Source organism: Eubalaena glacialis, chromosome 2, assembly GCF_028564815.1.
Source record: "Eubalaena glacialis isolate mEubGla1 chromosome 2, mEubGla1.1.hap2.+ XY, whole genome shotgun sequence".
NCBI lineage: Eukaryota > Metazoa > Chordata > Mammalia > Artiodactyla > Balaenidae > Eubalaena > Eubalaena glacialis.
In genome coordinates this window covers 31,972,143-31,986,473 of record NC_083717.1, presented here as the reverse complement: position 1 = coordinate 31,986,473, position 14,331 = coordinate 31,972,143, and the positions used below count along the sequence as shown (strand labels likewise).

The 14,331-nt window shown below is 46.2% G+C and overlaps 1 protein-coding gene across 2 annotated transcripts in view; it reads right to left on the bottom strand.

Moving 5' to 3' along the window:
• Positions 1 to 246: 246 nt before the first annotated feature.
• Positions 247 to 14,331, bottom strand: part of ENTREP2 (endosomal transmembrane epsin interactor 2) — a 443,690-nt gene continuing 429,605 nt past the window's right edge. For both annotated transcript variants that reach the window (XM_061181694.1, XM_061181695.1), the window contains 3 exons: positions 3,945 to 4,163; positions 2,198 to 2,272; positions 247 to 1,129 (listed from right to left, as the gene is read on the bottom strand). In XM_061181694.1, coding sequence (XP_061037677.1) covers positions 807 to 1,129; positions 2,198 to 2,272; positions 3,945 to 4,163 — 617 coding nt within the window. In that variant the 3' untranslated portion in view covers positions 247 to 806. The remainder of the gene's footprint in view (positions 1,130 to 2,197; positions 2,273 to 3,944; positions 4,164 to 14,331) is intronic.

Here is a 14,331-nt window from a genome sequence, read left to right as displayed (position 1 = left end):
AGAACCCCGGGGGCTTGCCATGGGGGCTTATTGTTACGGGGCAAGTAACCACTCAAAGTGCTCCGTGCTGGGCCGGTTAAAGAGACAGCGGAGAGACAGCCAGAGAGGAAGCTGGGAAAATGCCCTGGGGCGGGGAGAGGCAGGGAGGGGTTGCCTGGGAGACAAGGTGCATGTGTGGAGGGGGGAGGGGGGGTTCCTCAAAGCCCCTTGCCACAGGGTGGCCGGGCCCCCCGGGGAGTCCCTCATTGTATGTTTGTTCACAGGGTGGCCCTGTCGCCCTGCGGGCATAAGGCTGGACCCCGGCTGCCATCTGGGCTAGAATGACTTATTTTCTTTAAAATCAGCCTCTGAGAAAGGGTTGATCATTGATTCAAACCGCAAGGGGAAATGGGCTCATTGCCTGATGACTCCTCTACCCCTTTAAACACTAAACTAAATCGGGGGGTGGGGACTGGGGTGCGGGAGAATCCTGCTCTTCCACGGCGCTGATTGTGAAGATACTTCAGTTTCTTTAGCTACATGCGTGTCCCCTGCCACTGGATCGCGGTCATGTGGCTAGTTCAAGGTGCCACCTGCCTGACAACAGGGAAGAATTCACGATGGACACGAGAGAGTCATCCACTGTATCACTGGGACAGGTAGGAAGTGTCAGCCCCCAGAAAACAGCCGATGGGGTCCCCCTGGAGGAGGGAACGGCCTCCGCCGCTTGAGCCACCCAGGCAGCAGCCTCTCACCACAGGCCCGGCGTCCCCGGCAGGGACTCTGGCACCAGGTCTGTCCATGTCCACATCCAGATGGAGGCGCCTTCACAGCTGGTCCAGGACACGGGCGCTGAGGACGGCCTCCTCCATGTGGCACTCCTCAGAGGGGATGGCCGAGCGGGCGGAGCCCACCACGTGCCTCACCTCCACAGGAAGGGAGCAGCTCGAGTGTTCCAAGAACTTAGCCACCAAAACCCTGGCGTCCGCGTAGGCCTTGCTGTCCACTAAGGAGTGCAGCCGCTCTTTGGAGACTGTCTGTAAGGCCTCTGGCTTTAACCGCTGGTCCGTTTTCCAGGCATCTGGTTCCCTGTGGGGTGAAAGCTGGGGCCGACAGGCACAGGCAACCATGACAGAGTGAGACAAGGAAGCTGAAAACCAAGGGAAAATGCACAATCTGAAAACAAGTGACACAAAACAAAAGGCAGCCGTCCACTAACTTCTCTGAAAAGCAAACACAGGGATGCTTGGGACAAGCTTTCCGCTGGGATTTCTGTGTTCCCCAGCTGGCCCTCGCTTTGCATGTCCCCTGGCATGGCCTGGCCCCTCGCAGCCCTGAGTTCAGCCTGCAGTAACCTAGAGGGGCCGCAGCCTCCTGGAGCCGAGGGCTGGAGATGGGAGGGCGAGATTCGAAGCCAGCCAGCGAGAGAAGGGCAGGGCGGGGCAGGGGTCTCCATTCTGTGTGCCTCTCTGCTGGAATTCCCGAGCTCGCGGGGGGCTGCCCCTTCTCAGCCGTCCCCAGCTCAGTGACCTTCGCCCTTGTGGGTTGGGTGGCATTTGGAGACACGTCTGCCTTACGAGCAGAGCTGGGGGTGGCAGAGGGGCAATGAGAGCCCCCTCCCCACGTGAAGGGCAGAGACAGCAGCCACCTCTCACGAGGCAGCAGAGTCGCCCGAAGCCCAGGGCCTTGTGCCCAATGCTCCCCAGGCCAAGGGCAGGGAAATGGCACCAGCTCCCAGCGGGCCTCAGCCGCTCCAGATGACCCTCCAGAGAAGGCAGCTCCGGGCGGTCAGCTGTGACCAACTCGCCAAGGACCAGATTAAGACCTGGCTTGCTCAATCTACATTTCAAGTCACACAAGGAAACACGTTCTGGGTGGTCTGGGGTATTTCTGGTGGCAGCGAGCACACCTGGCAATTAAGCATGTGAAACTGTGTAAGATTCACACGGGGGCCTGTCTCCCCTCCAAAGAGAATCTCATAAATACAGTGACACAAGCAGCCGTGTGGTGTTAAATCAGCCGTAGCCTCTAATACATCTGCCAAGAGAGCAGGGGAGGGAGGGCAGGCCCATCTTCCAAAGCCCAGAGATTTGGGGCATCGCATGCCTGGGTGACCCTGGGAGGGGCTGTGTTTAGACACAAGGCAGATGAGGACCTCTGGTCACCCCTGCCCCCCACACTGTGGTTATCAAAGGGTCTCAGAAAAAGAGCGTCTCACCTGTTCCCCGTGCAGCCCGGGACAGTCCTGCTTCAAGATCTTGGCTGCAGCACGGGGTGTGTGAAGAGGCATCGCCTTAACCAGAAAGAGAATTCAGTTAACACACAGCCGGGGAAAAGGAATTCCCGATAACACCGTAGTAGCCCTCCTGAGGAAAAGAAATGGATTTCAGATGCAAGAGCAGCAGAGGAAAACTCCTGAATTTAAGCCACCCGGCGCCCAGGTGGCTCCCACCCGGGGCAGGTGGCGTCCCCAGGGCCCGTCACTTCCTCAGCGTGGCCTGGGCACAGGGTAGCAGGCCGGTGCCACTGACAAACCCAGTGTCCCTCATCCCAATCCCCATCTGCATCTGGGGGTCCGGGCCCCAGGGAGGCATGTGCACAACAGTAACTGTCACGCAGCCGAGAGGAGGCTGAGGCGACAGGGCGGTGAGGCGGATGCAGGGGTGACGACTTGTAATCAAGCCACCGCTGCTCTGCAGGTCCATCCCTAACCTGTCAAGGTTTGCGGAGCATGAACTTCACTGGGTTGGGGGGTGTGTGTGCAGTCATCAGGGAGCCCCGTTCGGGTAGTGTTGGCCCTAACAGGGCGAGAGACAACTGAACCAGGAGTACACCAGCCGAGGGGCATCTCCAGGAGAAGGTTCTGGCAGAGGTGTCTTGGTGTGAGTTGGCAGGTGGGTGCAGGAGGGCAGGGAGAGGGATGCTGACCGAAGAGCTGCAGAAGCAAAGCCCAGCATTCCCAGCAGGGCACCTCCGGGCAGCTGCCTGTGAGTGTTGCTGGCTCCACAGGGATGCGGTTCTGGGGCGGGACGGGATCTAGTCTACTTGGGGTCCAGCTGGACAAGACCCTGACCAGTCCAGGCACCACTGGCCTCCTCCAGGTTCCTTCACTTGTGCTATATGGACAAGTCCCCACGGCGATGGCACTGTGGCCAAGGGCTCACCGGCCTTTACTGGCACAGACCCCGCCATCCTCCTGCCCAAAAATAGCAACCCGGGAGGATATGGGGGTCCTCCTACTTCAGGACGTACAAGACCCCTTGGGGGGCTGGTTGAAGTGCAGATTCCTGGGCTGCCAGGCGCAGGACTCTGGTGCCAGGTCCCCCGGCCTGGGAGGGCACGGGCCATGCTGACTTCATGTGGGCGACTCTGACGCAGCTCTGGGCCACACGCTGAGTGCGGCCCAGGGCGCCCGTGAAGTGCTGTCAAGAACACACCCGTGTCTGCCCTGGGCGGCATCGGCTAGCGGACACCCACCTCCGCAGCGCTGTCACTGAGATGCAGCCACACCTTGCGTGGCGCTGGGTCCCACCAGACCGCTCAGCAGACACTGGCACTTCCCACAAGTGTGTTACCCAGGCTGGTCCTGGGGGCAGAGCCACCCCGGCTGACAGATACAGACTGTGGGCCCTACCTGACCCTAGGACCTTCTCGTGCCCCAGAGCTGGTGTGCAGCCCACAGGCTAACGTCGGGGCTGGCGGACCCTCCTGGAAGGCTGTCATCACCCCAAACCTTTCCTCCTCCCTCCCGCCTTCCTGGCCAGAGCAGCAAGCCTGGTGGGAGCACAGCAGGGGCCCCAGACTGTCCGCCCCCCTTATAGGCTCTGGACATCGAGACCACATTCCCCGCGTGGCCCTGAGGCAGGGCCCAGGGCTGGACTCCACTCCCAGGGGGCACCGAGGCTTGCAGTGTCCGGGCAGAGCCAGGCACGCCCTGGGGACACAGGGAGCTGGGCCAGCTGTACCTGCTGCCCTGGATGCACACGAGGTGGGGTCGCTGGCAGAGCGGGCCACGCGCCTGGGACCTGGCTGCGCCCGCGTGCCCTTGGGGGGGCCCTCAGGGGATGTGCGGCGTGGGTGTGGGGCGGGCAGCGGGGCGCCCGTGGGGCCGTCGGAGGATGGGCGGCTCAGGCCCGGCGTGGCAGTGCCCGCGGGGGCCAGCAGGCTGGAGCTGTCGACCGGCGCTGCAAGGCAAAGGACACGGCGTTAGCGCTGATGCTGGGCAACTACCAAGCCGCCCCCACGAGGGACAGCGCCACCCACGTGTCCGTCCGCCACCCAGGGTCCTCCCAGGGGGTGGGGGCAGCCCACCCTCCAAACTCCAAACCTAGACAAACCCTGTCATCTTGCGGGCGTGGAAATCCTGCCCAGGCTGATAGTGCCCTGTGTAGAAAGGATGGGGGAACCAGATGATCCCCCAAGAATCATTCCAGGAGGGGTACGGGTTTCCACGAGAGACTCCAAGTCAGAAACCAGCCGCATCTCCCATCCAGGGCATCCCCTGGGGGGTCTGAAGTACAGGAAGGTGGGGGTCACGTGCTCAATGGGCAGGGCCCATGCAGAGAGAGGTCGGGGCTCTGAGGGACCCCAGGGCACCCCAGCCAGGCCTCGGTGCCCACCCCATGCAGGGGGTGCAGCTTGGGCCCAGAGTGCAGCCCCTCGTCAGGCAGGTGGGGTAGCCCAGCCCTCTGAGAACAAACCCCCCTGCAACTGTGCCAAAATGCACATCCTCAGTCCAGCCCTGCCCAGCTCCGAGGGTGGGCCCAGCCATCAGGGTTTGAACAAGCCCCAGGGGATTCTGATGCCCCGAGTGTGAGAACCGCTGCTCTGGACCGGTCATGTCATGCTGCTTATGGGCTTTACCCCCTGCTTCTCCACAGGTGGCCCCTGGGGTGGAGGCTGGACCAGAATCTGTCTAAACAGGGTCTCCAGAGGACCTGTATGCACATCAGGGCTTGAGGAGCGCTGCCCTCTACCCTCTTCTCTCCCATCACCAGACCACCTCAGGGCCCCCCTCCCTAAGGCTCCTCACTGTCCCCCTCCCCCCACTGAAGTAGATGTTCAAGGCGAGTGGCCCGCCTGGGGAACATATGGTAAGAACCACAGCAGCCTGAACTCTTACAGTGGGGGAGGCTTTGAGATCTGTTCCTTCCTCCCCTTCCTGTGGGTCCTGGGGGGAACTTCTCTGCTCCCAGGGGCCCTGCGAGCCCCACATCTGTGCACATGTCCCGTGCCCAGGGTCCACCCAGTCACCCCCAGCCCACAGCCGAGGAAACTCTGCTGAGAGAGGGCAGGGAAGAAGGTGGCAGGCCACCGAGTGGGAGCTGGCGGAAAGCGGACCCATTCCGGAGCACACGTGTTCGGCGCCCCCCCATCCCCCACTGTCTGCCGCTGCCCTCCTGAGAGATGCTTTGAGACCATTAGTCCCATGAGTCCACCTGGAACAACAAAGATGAGCCAGAACTCACATATCACATGCAAAAAAAAAAAAAAAAAAAAAAAATTCTTCAGGACCATTAATCCTTTTCTTCTTTAAGACACCGTAAGAGCAGAAGAAAATATGGGAGAATAAATCTACTGCCTTGAGGGGGAGAAAGACTTTGTAAACATGATAGAAACCATAAAGGAAAAGCTTGACAAATTTGACAACAACAACAAAAACATGGTAAACTTGTGTACGGCAAAGGCCTCATTAACAGGCTTCGAGAAGCAAAGCCTGAACTGGGGAAGCAAACCTGCCATAAATAGAAAAAGAGTCACTCTTACACATTTTCTCTCCTCTCTATTTAACAAATATTTTTCTTATAAACCAAAAAAACAAAACAAAAAACAAACAAACCCCACTGCAACAGAAATAAATGGACCCAAAACAGACCTACAAGTTGATGATAAACATGTAAAAAGGTGCAGAAACTCAATCCTATGTGTGTGTCAAGTTCACCTACAAGGATGGTAAAGGTCCCCAGGAGTGACAATGTCTTAGGGTGTCACAAACACTCTTGGTGGGAACATAAATTCGTAATAAAACCCTTCCAGGACACAGTGCAGTCAATACATCCAAGTCTAAAATACACATTCCCCTGGACTCAGCAATTTCCCTCACTGGAATTTATCCCAAGGAAGTAATTGGGCAAGTGCTCAAGACCAAATGTATAAATGTAGAAAAGAAAAAATACTTTCCTGTCTCCTTAGAAAACTTCAAACCTAGACGTTGTCATTATTAACACTCTCAAAATCTTTTCAAAAATTACCCAGCAAGTATATTAAAAGTCTTTTGAATAATATTCATTCTTTCAGATTCTTTTTGATCCCAATTCCCTCTCTCTCTCTTTTACAGCTTTACTGAGGTATAATTGATAAGCAAAACACCTGTGCCTATTTACTGTATATAATTTGATGATACTGGACATATGCACACACCCTTGATCCCAAGTTTCTTTTTTTTTTTAATTTAATTTTTTTTTTTTGGCTGCATTGGGTCTTCACTGCTGTGTGTGGGCTTTCTCTAGTTACGGCGAGTGGGGGCTACTCTTCACTGCGGTGCGCAGGCTTCTCATTGGTGGCTTCTCTTGTTGCAGAGCACCGGCTCTAGGTGCATGGGCTTCAGTAGTTGTGGTGTGTGGGCTCAGTTGTTGTGGCTCGTGGGCTCTAGAGCACAGGTTCAGTAGTTGTGGCGCACGGGATTAGTTGCTCCGTGGCATGTGGGATCTTCCCGGACCAGGGCTCGAACCCGTGTCCCCTGCATTGGCAGGCAGATTCTTAACCACCGTGCCACCAGGGAAGTCCCCCAAGTTTCTTAATGTCAGTGAAAATCCAGCAGTTGAGTTCCTCAAGGAAATGCAAAGAGTCATGAGTGACAAATGTGACCTAGCTCTGAATATATGTAATTAATAGAAACCTTATAAAATTAGGACAGCATTACAGGAAAAGCTCATGGCCCAAGGCTGGTCACTCTCATTTCTGCACACCCTCCCCTCCGGGGTTGTGTCGTGTGCCTACATTTTTAAAGAAGTCATAATCATGGTGGACCTCCAGGGTTTCACCTAATGGATCAAAAACATTTTTCCTAATAACGTGTAGTGATATATTCAGCTTGTGTAACACATTTTCCTGAACTCTTATTAATGGACTTCATTGTCCCCCTCAGTTTTTACTGTTATGGAAAAGGCAACAACTTATCTGCATGCTTAGTTTTCCTTTTTCTGCATTACTCCCCGGGGGTGATTCTAGAAGTATGAGCACATCTAATGGCATAAATATTTTCATGGCTCTGCATCCCAAATGCTTTGCCAAAGCAGTGGGCTGACTTACAAGCCACCAGTTAGGGCACCCATGTCCTCATCACTATTTTGTTATTTTAACAAATAGCCAAACAATATTGTTTAAAAAAACAATAACAGAATCTCCAAAAAAACAAAAAAAATTCTAGAGCTAATAAGTGCACTCAGCAAGGCTGCAGGATTCAAGGGGAATACATGAGTGAATCCCCTCCGATTGATTCAGAGTCAGTCCCATGTACTGACGATGAACATGCAGAAACCAAAGGTGTAAACCCAGTGCCATCAACAGCTGCTCCAGAGAAAAATGAAACACGAAACATGCACACTAAGGAAAGCTGCCCAGGATCTGTATGCTGAAAATGATACCGTGAAACCAAAGCTCGAAAACCATGGAGACAGACTGTGTTCATGCCTCAGAAGACTCAGCTTTAGAAAGATGGCGATTCTCTAAAATATGGCACAAATGAACTTATCTATGAAACAGAAACAGACTCACAGACATAGAGAACAGGCTTGTGGTTGCCAAGGGGGAGGGGGAGAGGAGAGGGATGGACTGGGAGTTTGGGATTAGCAGATGCAAACTAGTACATATAGGATGGATAAACAACAAGGTCCTACAGTATAGCACAGGGAACTATATTCAATATCCTGTGATAAACCATAATGGAAAAGAACATATATGTATAACTGAGTCACTTTTCTGTACAGCAGCAATCAACATGGCATTGTAAATCAACTCTACTTCAATAAAAAAAGAAAGATGGTGATTCTATCCAAATAGCTGTACAGGTTTAATTCCTGTCAAGATCCCAGCAAGGGAGACTTCCCTGGCAGTCCAGTGGTTAAGACTCCATGTTTCCAATGTGGGGGCCATGCGTTCGATCCCTGGTCAGGGAACTAAGATCCCACCTGCCGCGTGGCCAAAAAAAAGATAAAAAAATAAATTAAAAAAATGAAACACAAATACATGGAGGCTAAACAGTGTGCTACTAAGTAACCAAGAGATCCCTGAAGAAATAAAAAAAAATACATAGAAACAAATGACAAAAACAAAAACACAATGACCCAAAACCTATGGGATGCAGCAAAAGCAATTCTAAGAGGGAAGTTTATAGCAATTCAATCTCACCTCAAGAAACAAGAAAAATCTTAAATAAACAATCTAACCCTACATCTAAAGCAACTAGAGAAAGAAGAACACAGAAAACCCAAAGTCAGTAGAAAGAAAGAAATCATAAAGATCAGAGCAGAAATAAATGAAATAGAAACAAAGAAAACAATAGCGAAGATCAATAAAACTAAAAGCTGGTTCTTTGAGAAGATAAACAAAATTGATAAGCCATTAGCCAGACTCATCAAGAAAAAGAGGGAGAGGACTCAAATCAATAAAATCAGAAATGAAAAAGGAGAAGTTACAACAGACACCGCAGAAATACAAAGCATCCTAAGAGACTACTACAAGCAACTTTATGCCAATAAAATGGACAACCTGGAAGAAATGGACAAATTCTTAGAAAGGTATAACCTTCCAAGACTGAACCAGGAAGAAGCAGAAAATATGAACAGACCAATCACAAGTAATGAAATTGAAACTGTGATTAAAAATCTTCCAACAAACAAAAGTCCAGGACGAGATGGCTTCACAGGTGAATTCTATCAAACATTTAGAGAAGAGCTAACACCTATCCTTCTCAAACTCTTCCAAAAAATTGCAGAGGAAGGAACACTCCCAAACTCATTCTATGAGGCCACCATCACCCTGATACCAAAACCAGACAAAGACACTACAAAAAAAGAAAATTACAGACCAATATCACTGATGAATATAGATGCAAAAATCCTCAACAAAATACTAGCAAACAGAATCCAACAACACATTAAAAGGATCATACACCACGATAAAGTGGGATTTATCCCAGGGATGCAAGGATTCTTCAATATACGCAAATCAATCAATGTGATACACCATATTAACAAATTGAAGAATAAAAACCATATGATCATCTCAATAGATGCAGAAAAAGCTTTTGACAAAATTCAACACCCATTTATGATAAAAACTCTCCAGAAAGTGGGCATAGAGGAACCTACCTCAACATAATAAAGGCCATATACGACAAACCCACAGCAAACATCATTCTCAATGGTGAAAAACTGAAAGCATTTCCTCTAAGATCAGGAACGAGACAAGGATGTCCACTCTCACCACTATTATTCAACATAGTTCTGGAAGTCCTAGCCACGGCAATCAGAGAAGAAAAAGAAATAAAAGGAATACAAATTGGAAAAGAAGAAGTAAAACTGTCACTGTTTGCAGATGACATGATACTATACATAGAGAATCCTAAAACCGCCACCAGAAAACTGCTAGAGCTAATTAATGAATATGGTAAAGTTGCAGGATACAAAATTAATGCACAGAAATCTCTTGCATTCCTATACACTAATGGTGAAAAATCTGAAAGAGAAATTATGGAAACACTCCCATTTACCATTGCAACAAAAAGAATAAAATACCTAGGAATAAACCTACCTAGGGAGACAAAAGACCTGTATGCAGAAAACTATAAGACACTGATGAAAGAAATTAAAGATGATACCAACAGATGGAGAGATATACCATGTTCTTGGATTGGAAGAATCAACATTGTGAAAATGACTATACTACCCAAAGCAATCTACAGATTCAATGCAATCCCTATCAAATTACCAATGGCATTTTTTACGGAGCTAGAAAAAATCATCTTAAAATTTGTATGGAGACACAAAAGACCCCGAATAGCCAAAGCAGTCTTGAGGGAAAAAAACGGAGCTGGAGGAATCAGACTCCCTGACTTCAGACTATACTACAAAGCTACAGTAATCAAGACAATATGGTACTGGCACAAAAACAGAAACATAGATCAATGGAACAAGATAGAAAGCCCAGAGATAAACCCACGCACCTATGGTCAACTAATCTATGACAAAGGAGGCAAAGATATACGATGGAGAAAAGACAGTCTCTTCAATAAGTGGTGCTGGGAAAACTGGACAGCTACATGTAAAAGAATGAAATTAGAATACTCCCTAACACCATACACAAAAATAAACTCAAAATGGATTACAGACCTAAATGTAAGACTGGACACTATAAAACTCTTAGAGGAAAACACAGGAAGAACACTCTTTGACATAAATCACAGCAAGATCTTTTTTGATCCACCTCTTAGAGTAATGGAAATAAAAACAAAAATAAACAAATGGGACTTAATGAAACTTCAAAGCTTTTGCACAGCAAAGGAAACCATAAACAAGACGAAAAGACAACCCTCAGAATGGGAGAAAATATTTGCAAACGAATCAACGGACAAAGGATTAATCTCCAAAATATATAAAGAGCTCATTCAGCTCAATATTAAAGAAACAAACACCCCAATCCAAAAATGGGCAGAAGATCTAAATAGACATTTCTCCAAAGAAGACATACAGACGGCCACGAAGCACATGAAAAGATGCTCAACATCACTAACTATTAGAGAAATGCAAATCAAAACTACAATGAGGTATCACCTCACACCAGTTAGAATGCGCATCATCAGAAAATCTACAAACAACAAATGCTGGAGAGGGTGTGGAGAAAAGGGAACCCTCTTGCACTGTTGGTGGGAATGTAAATTGATACAGCCACTATGGAGAACAACATGGAGGTTCCTTAAAAAACTAAAAATAGAATTACCATATGACCCAGCAATCCCACTACTGGGCATATACCCAGAGAAAACCGTAATTCAAAAAGACACATGCACCCGAATGTTCATTGCAGCACTATTTACAATAGCCAGGTCATGGAAGCAACCTAAATGCCCATCAACAGACGAATGGATAAAGAAGTTGTGGTACATATATACAATGGAATATTACTCAGCCATAAAAAGGAACGAAATTGAGTCATTTGTTGAGACGTGGATGAATCTAGAGACTGTCATACAGAGTGAAGTAAGTCAGAAAGAGAAAAACAAATATCGTATATTAACGCATGTATGTGGAACCTAGAAAAATGGTACAGATGAGCCGGTTTGCAGGGCAGAAGTTGAGACACAGATGTAGAGAACAGACATATGGACACCAAGGGGGGAAAACTGCGGTGGGGCGGGGATAGTGGTGTGCTGAATTGGGCGATTGGGATTGACATGTATACACTGATGTGTATAAAATGGATGACTAATAAGAACCTGCAGTATAAACAAACAAACAAAACAACTAATACTAAACTTTCATTGGGTTATTTGTATGGAAATATGTTAATATAAATGTTTCAGACATTACATGAAATTTCTAAAAATCTTATATGTTCTGGTATAATGTTATAAGTCATAATCCTAGTTATTACTTTAAAATGTATATCTCAGAAATAACTAATTTTCTTGTCAACTGCATTATTATGAACTTTCATCAAATCTTTAACCGTGGTCATTTTTAAGTCTTTTGTCATTTACAGACAGTTCTGGGTGTACTCTGATGCTTCTGTAAATATGTTCCTATAAAAGGGTTTCATCTTCAGGAAATTCATGGAAAAGACTCTGACAAGTACAGGTTTCTGGTACCTGACTGTACTGCTGAACTGAATGAATAAGCATTTTCAGAACTCTAATGAAAAACTGATGAGCTCATAAAAGTGCTAACAAAAGATCAAGATGAAAAAAAAAAATTAATTACATGGGACTGAGTGAACTGATGAGGATGAGTATAATTTTTGTGACTTTCTGGTTGAATTTAAAAAAAGAAAAAATCCCACAAGAACTCAGAGGCAAAGAATATACAAATCAATTTTCACTGCAAAGTAAAGGAGCTGTTACAGTGGAGGAATACTGGACTGAATGTCAATATTATGACATAGTATGAGTATGTTTCATGTTTGGTAATTGCAATCATTGTTGCTTTTGTTGTGGTCATCCATGTACAATGCTTGGTGTCAGTCTATTTATCTCTTGTAAAAATAAAATACAGTGTGTGTGAAAAAAAAAAAATAATAATAATAAATAAATAAATAAATAAATAAATTTAAAAAATGAAACACAAATACATGGAGGCTAAACAGTGTGCTACTAAGTAACCAAGAGATCCCTGAAGAAATAAAAAAAAATACATAGAAACAAATGACAAAAACAAAAACACAATGACCCAAAACCTATGGGATGCAGCAAAAGCAATTCTAAGAGGGAAGTTTATAGCAATTCAATCTCACCTCAAGAAACAAGAAAAATCTTAAATAAACAATCTAACCCTACACCTAAAGCAACTAGAGAAAGAAGAACACAGAAAACCCAAAGTCAGTAGAAAGAAAGAAATCATAAAGATCAGAGCAGAAATAAATGAAATAGAAACAAAGAAAACAATAGCAAAGATCAATAAAACTAAAAGCTGGTTCTTTGAGAACATAAACAAAATTGATAAACCCTTAGCCAGACTCATCAAGAAAAAAAGGGAGAGGACGCAAATCAATAAAATTGCAAATGAAAAAGGAGAAATCACAACTGACACTGCAGAAATACAAAGGATTATAAGAGACTACTACAAACAACTATATGCCAATAAAATGGACAACCACGAAGAAATGGACAAATTCTTGGAAAGGTACAATTTTCCAAGACTGAGCCAGGAAGAATTAGAAAATATAAACACACCTCTCACAAGTAATGAAGTTGAAACTGTGATTAAAAATCTTCCAACAAACAAAAGCCCAGGACCAGATGGCTTCACAGGTGAATTCTATCAAACATTTAGAGAAGAGCTAACACCCATACTTCTCAAACTCTTCCAAAAAATTGCAGAGGGAGGAACACTCCCAAATTTGTTCTACAAATTCACCATCACCCTGATACCAAACCAGAAAAAGATATCACAAAAAAAGAAAATTATAGACCAATATCACTGATGAACATAGATGCAAAATTCCTGAACAAAATACTAGCAAACAGAATCCAACAACATATTAAAAGGATCACACACCATGATCAATTGGGATTTATGCCAGGAATGCAGGAATTCTTCAATATAGGCAAATCAATCAATATGATACATGGTATTAACAAATTAAGGAATAAAAACCATATGATCATCTCAATAGATGCAGAAAAAACTTTTGACAAAATTCAACACCCATTTATCTCCAGAAAATGGGCATAGAGGGAACCTACCTCAACATAATAAAGGCCATATATGACAAATCCACAGCAAACATCATACTCAATGGTGAAAAACTGAAAGCATTTCCACTAAGATCAGGAACAAGACAAGGATGTCCACCCTCGCTGCTCTTATTCAACATAGTTTTGGAAGTCCTAGCCATGGCAGTCAGAGAAGAAAAAGAAATAAAAGGAATACAAATTGGAAAAGAATAAGTAAAACTGTCACTGTTTGCAGATGACACGATACTATACATAGAAAATCCTAAAGATGCCACCACAAAACTATTAGAACTAATCAATGAATTTGGTAAGGTTGCAAGATACAAAATTAATGCACAGAAATCTCTGGCATTCCTATACACTAACAACGAAAAATCAGCAAGAGAAATTAAGGAAACAATCCCATTTACCACTGCAAAAAAAAGAATAAAAGATCTAGGAATAAACCTACCTAAGGAGGTGAAAGACTTGTACTTAGAAAACTATAAAACACTGATGAAAGAAATCAAAGATGACATAAACAGATGGAGAAATATACCCTGTTCTTGGATTGGAAAAATCAATATTGTGAAAATGACTATACTACCCAAAGCAATCTACAGATTCAATGTAATCCCTATCAAACTACCAATGGCATTCTTCACAGAATTGGAACAAAAAACTTTACAATCTGTATGGAAACACAAAAGACCCCGAATAGCCAAAGCAACCTTGAGAAAGAAATATGGAGCTGGAAGAATCAGGCTCCCCAACTTCAAACTATACTATAAACTACAGTAATCAAGACAGTATGGTACTGGCAAAAAAACAGAAATATGGATCAATGGTACAGGAGAGAAAGCCCAGAGATAAACCCACACACACATGGTCACCTAATTTACAACAAAGGGGGCAAGAACATA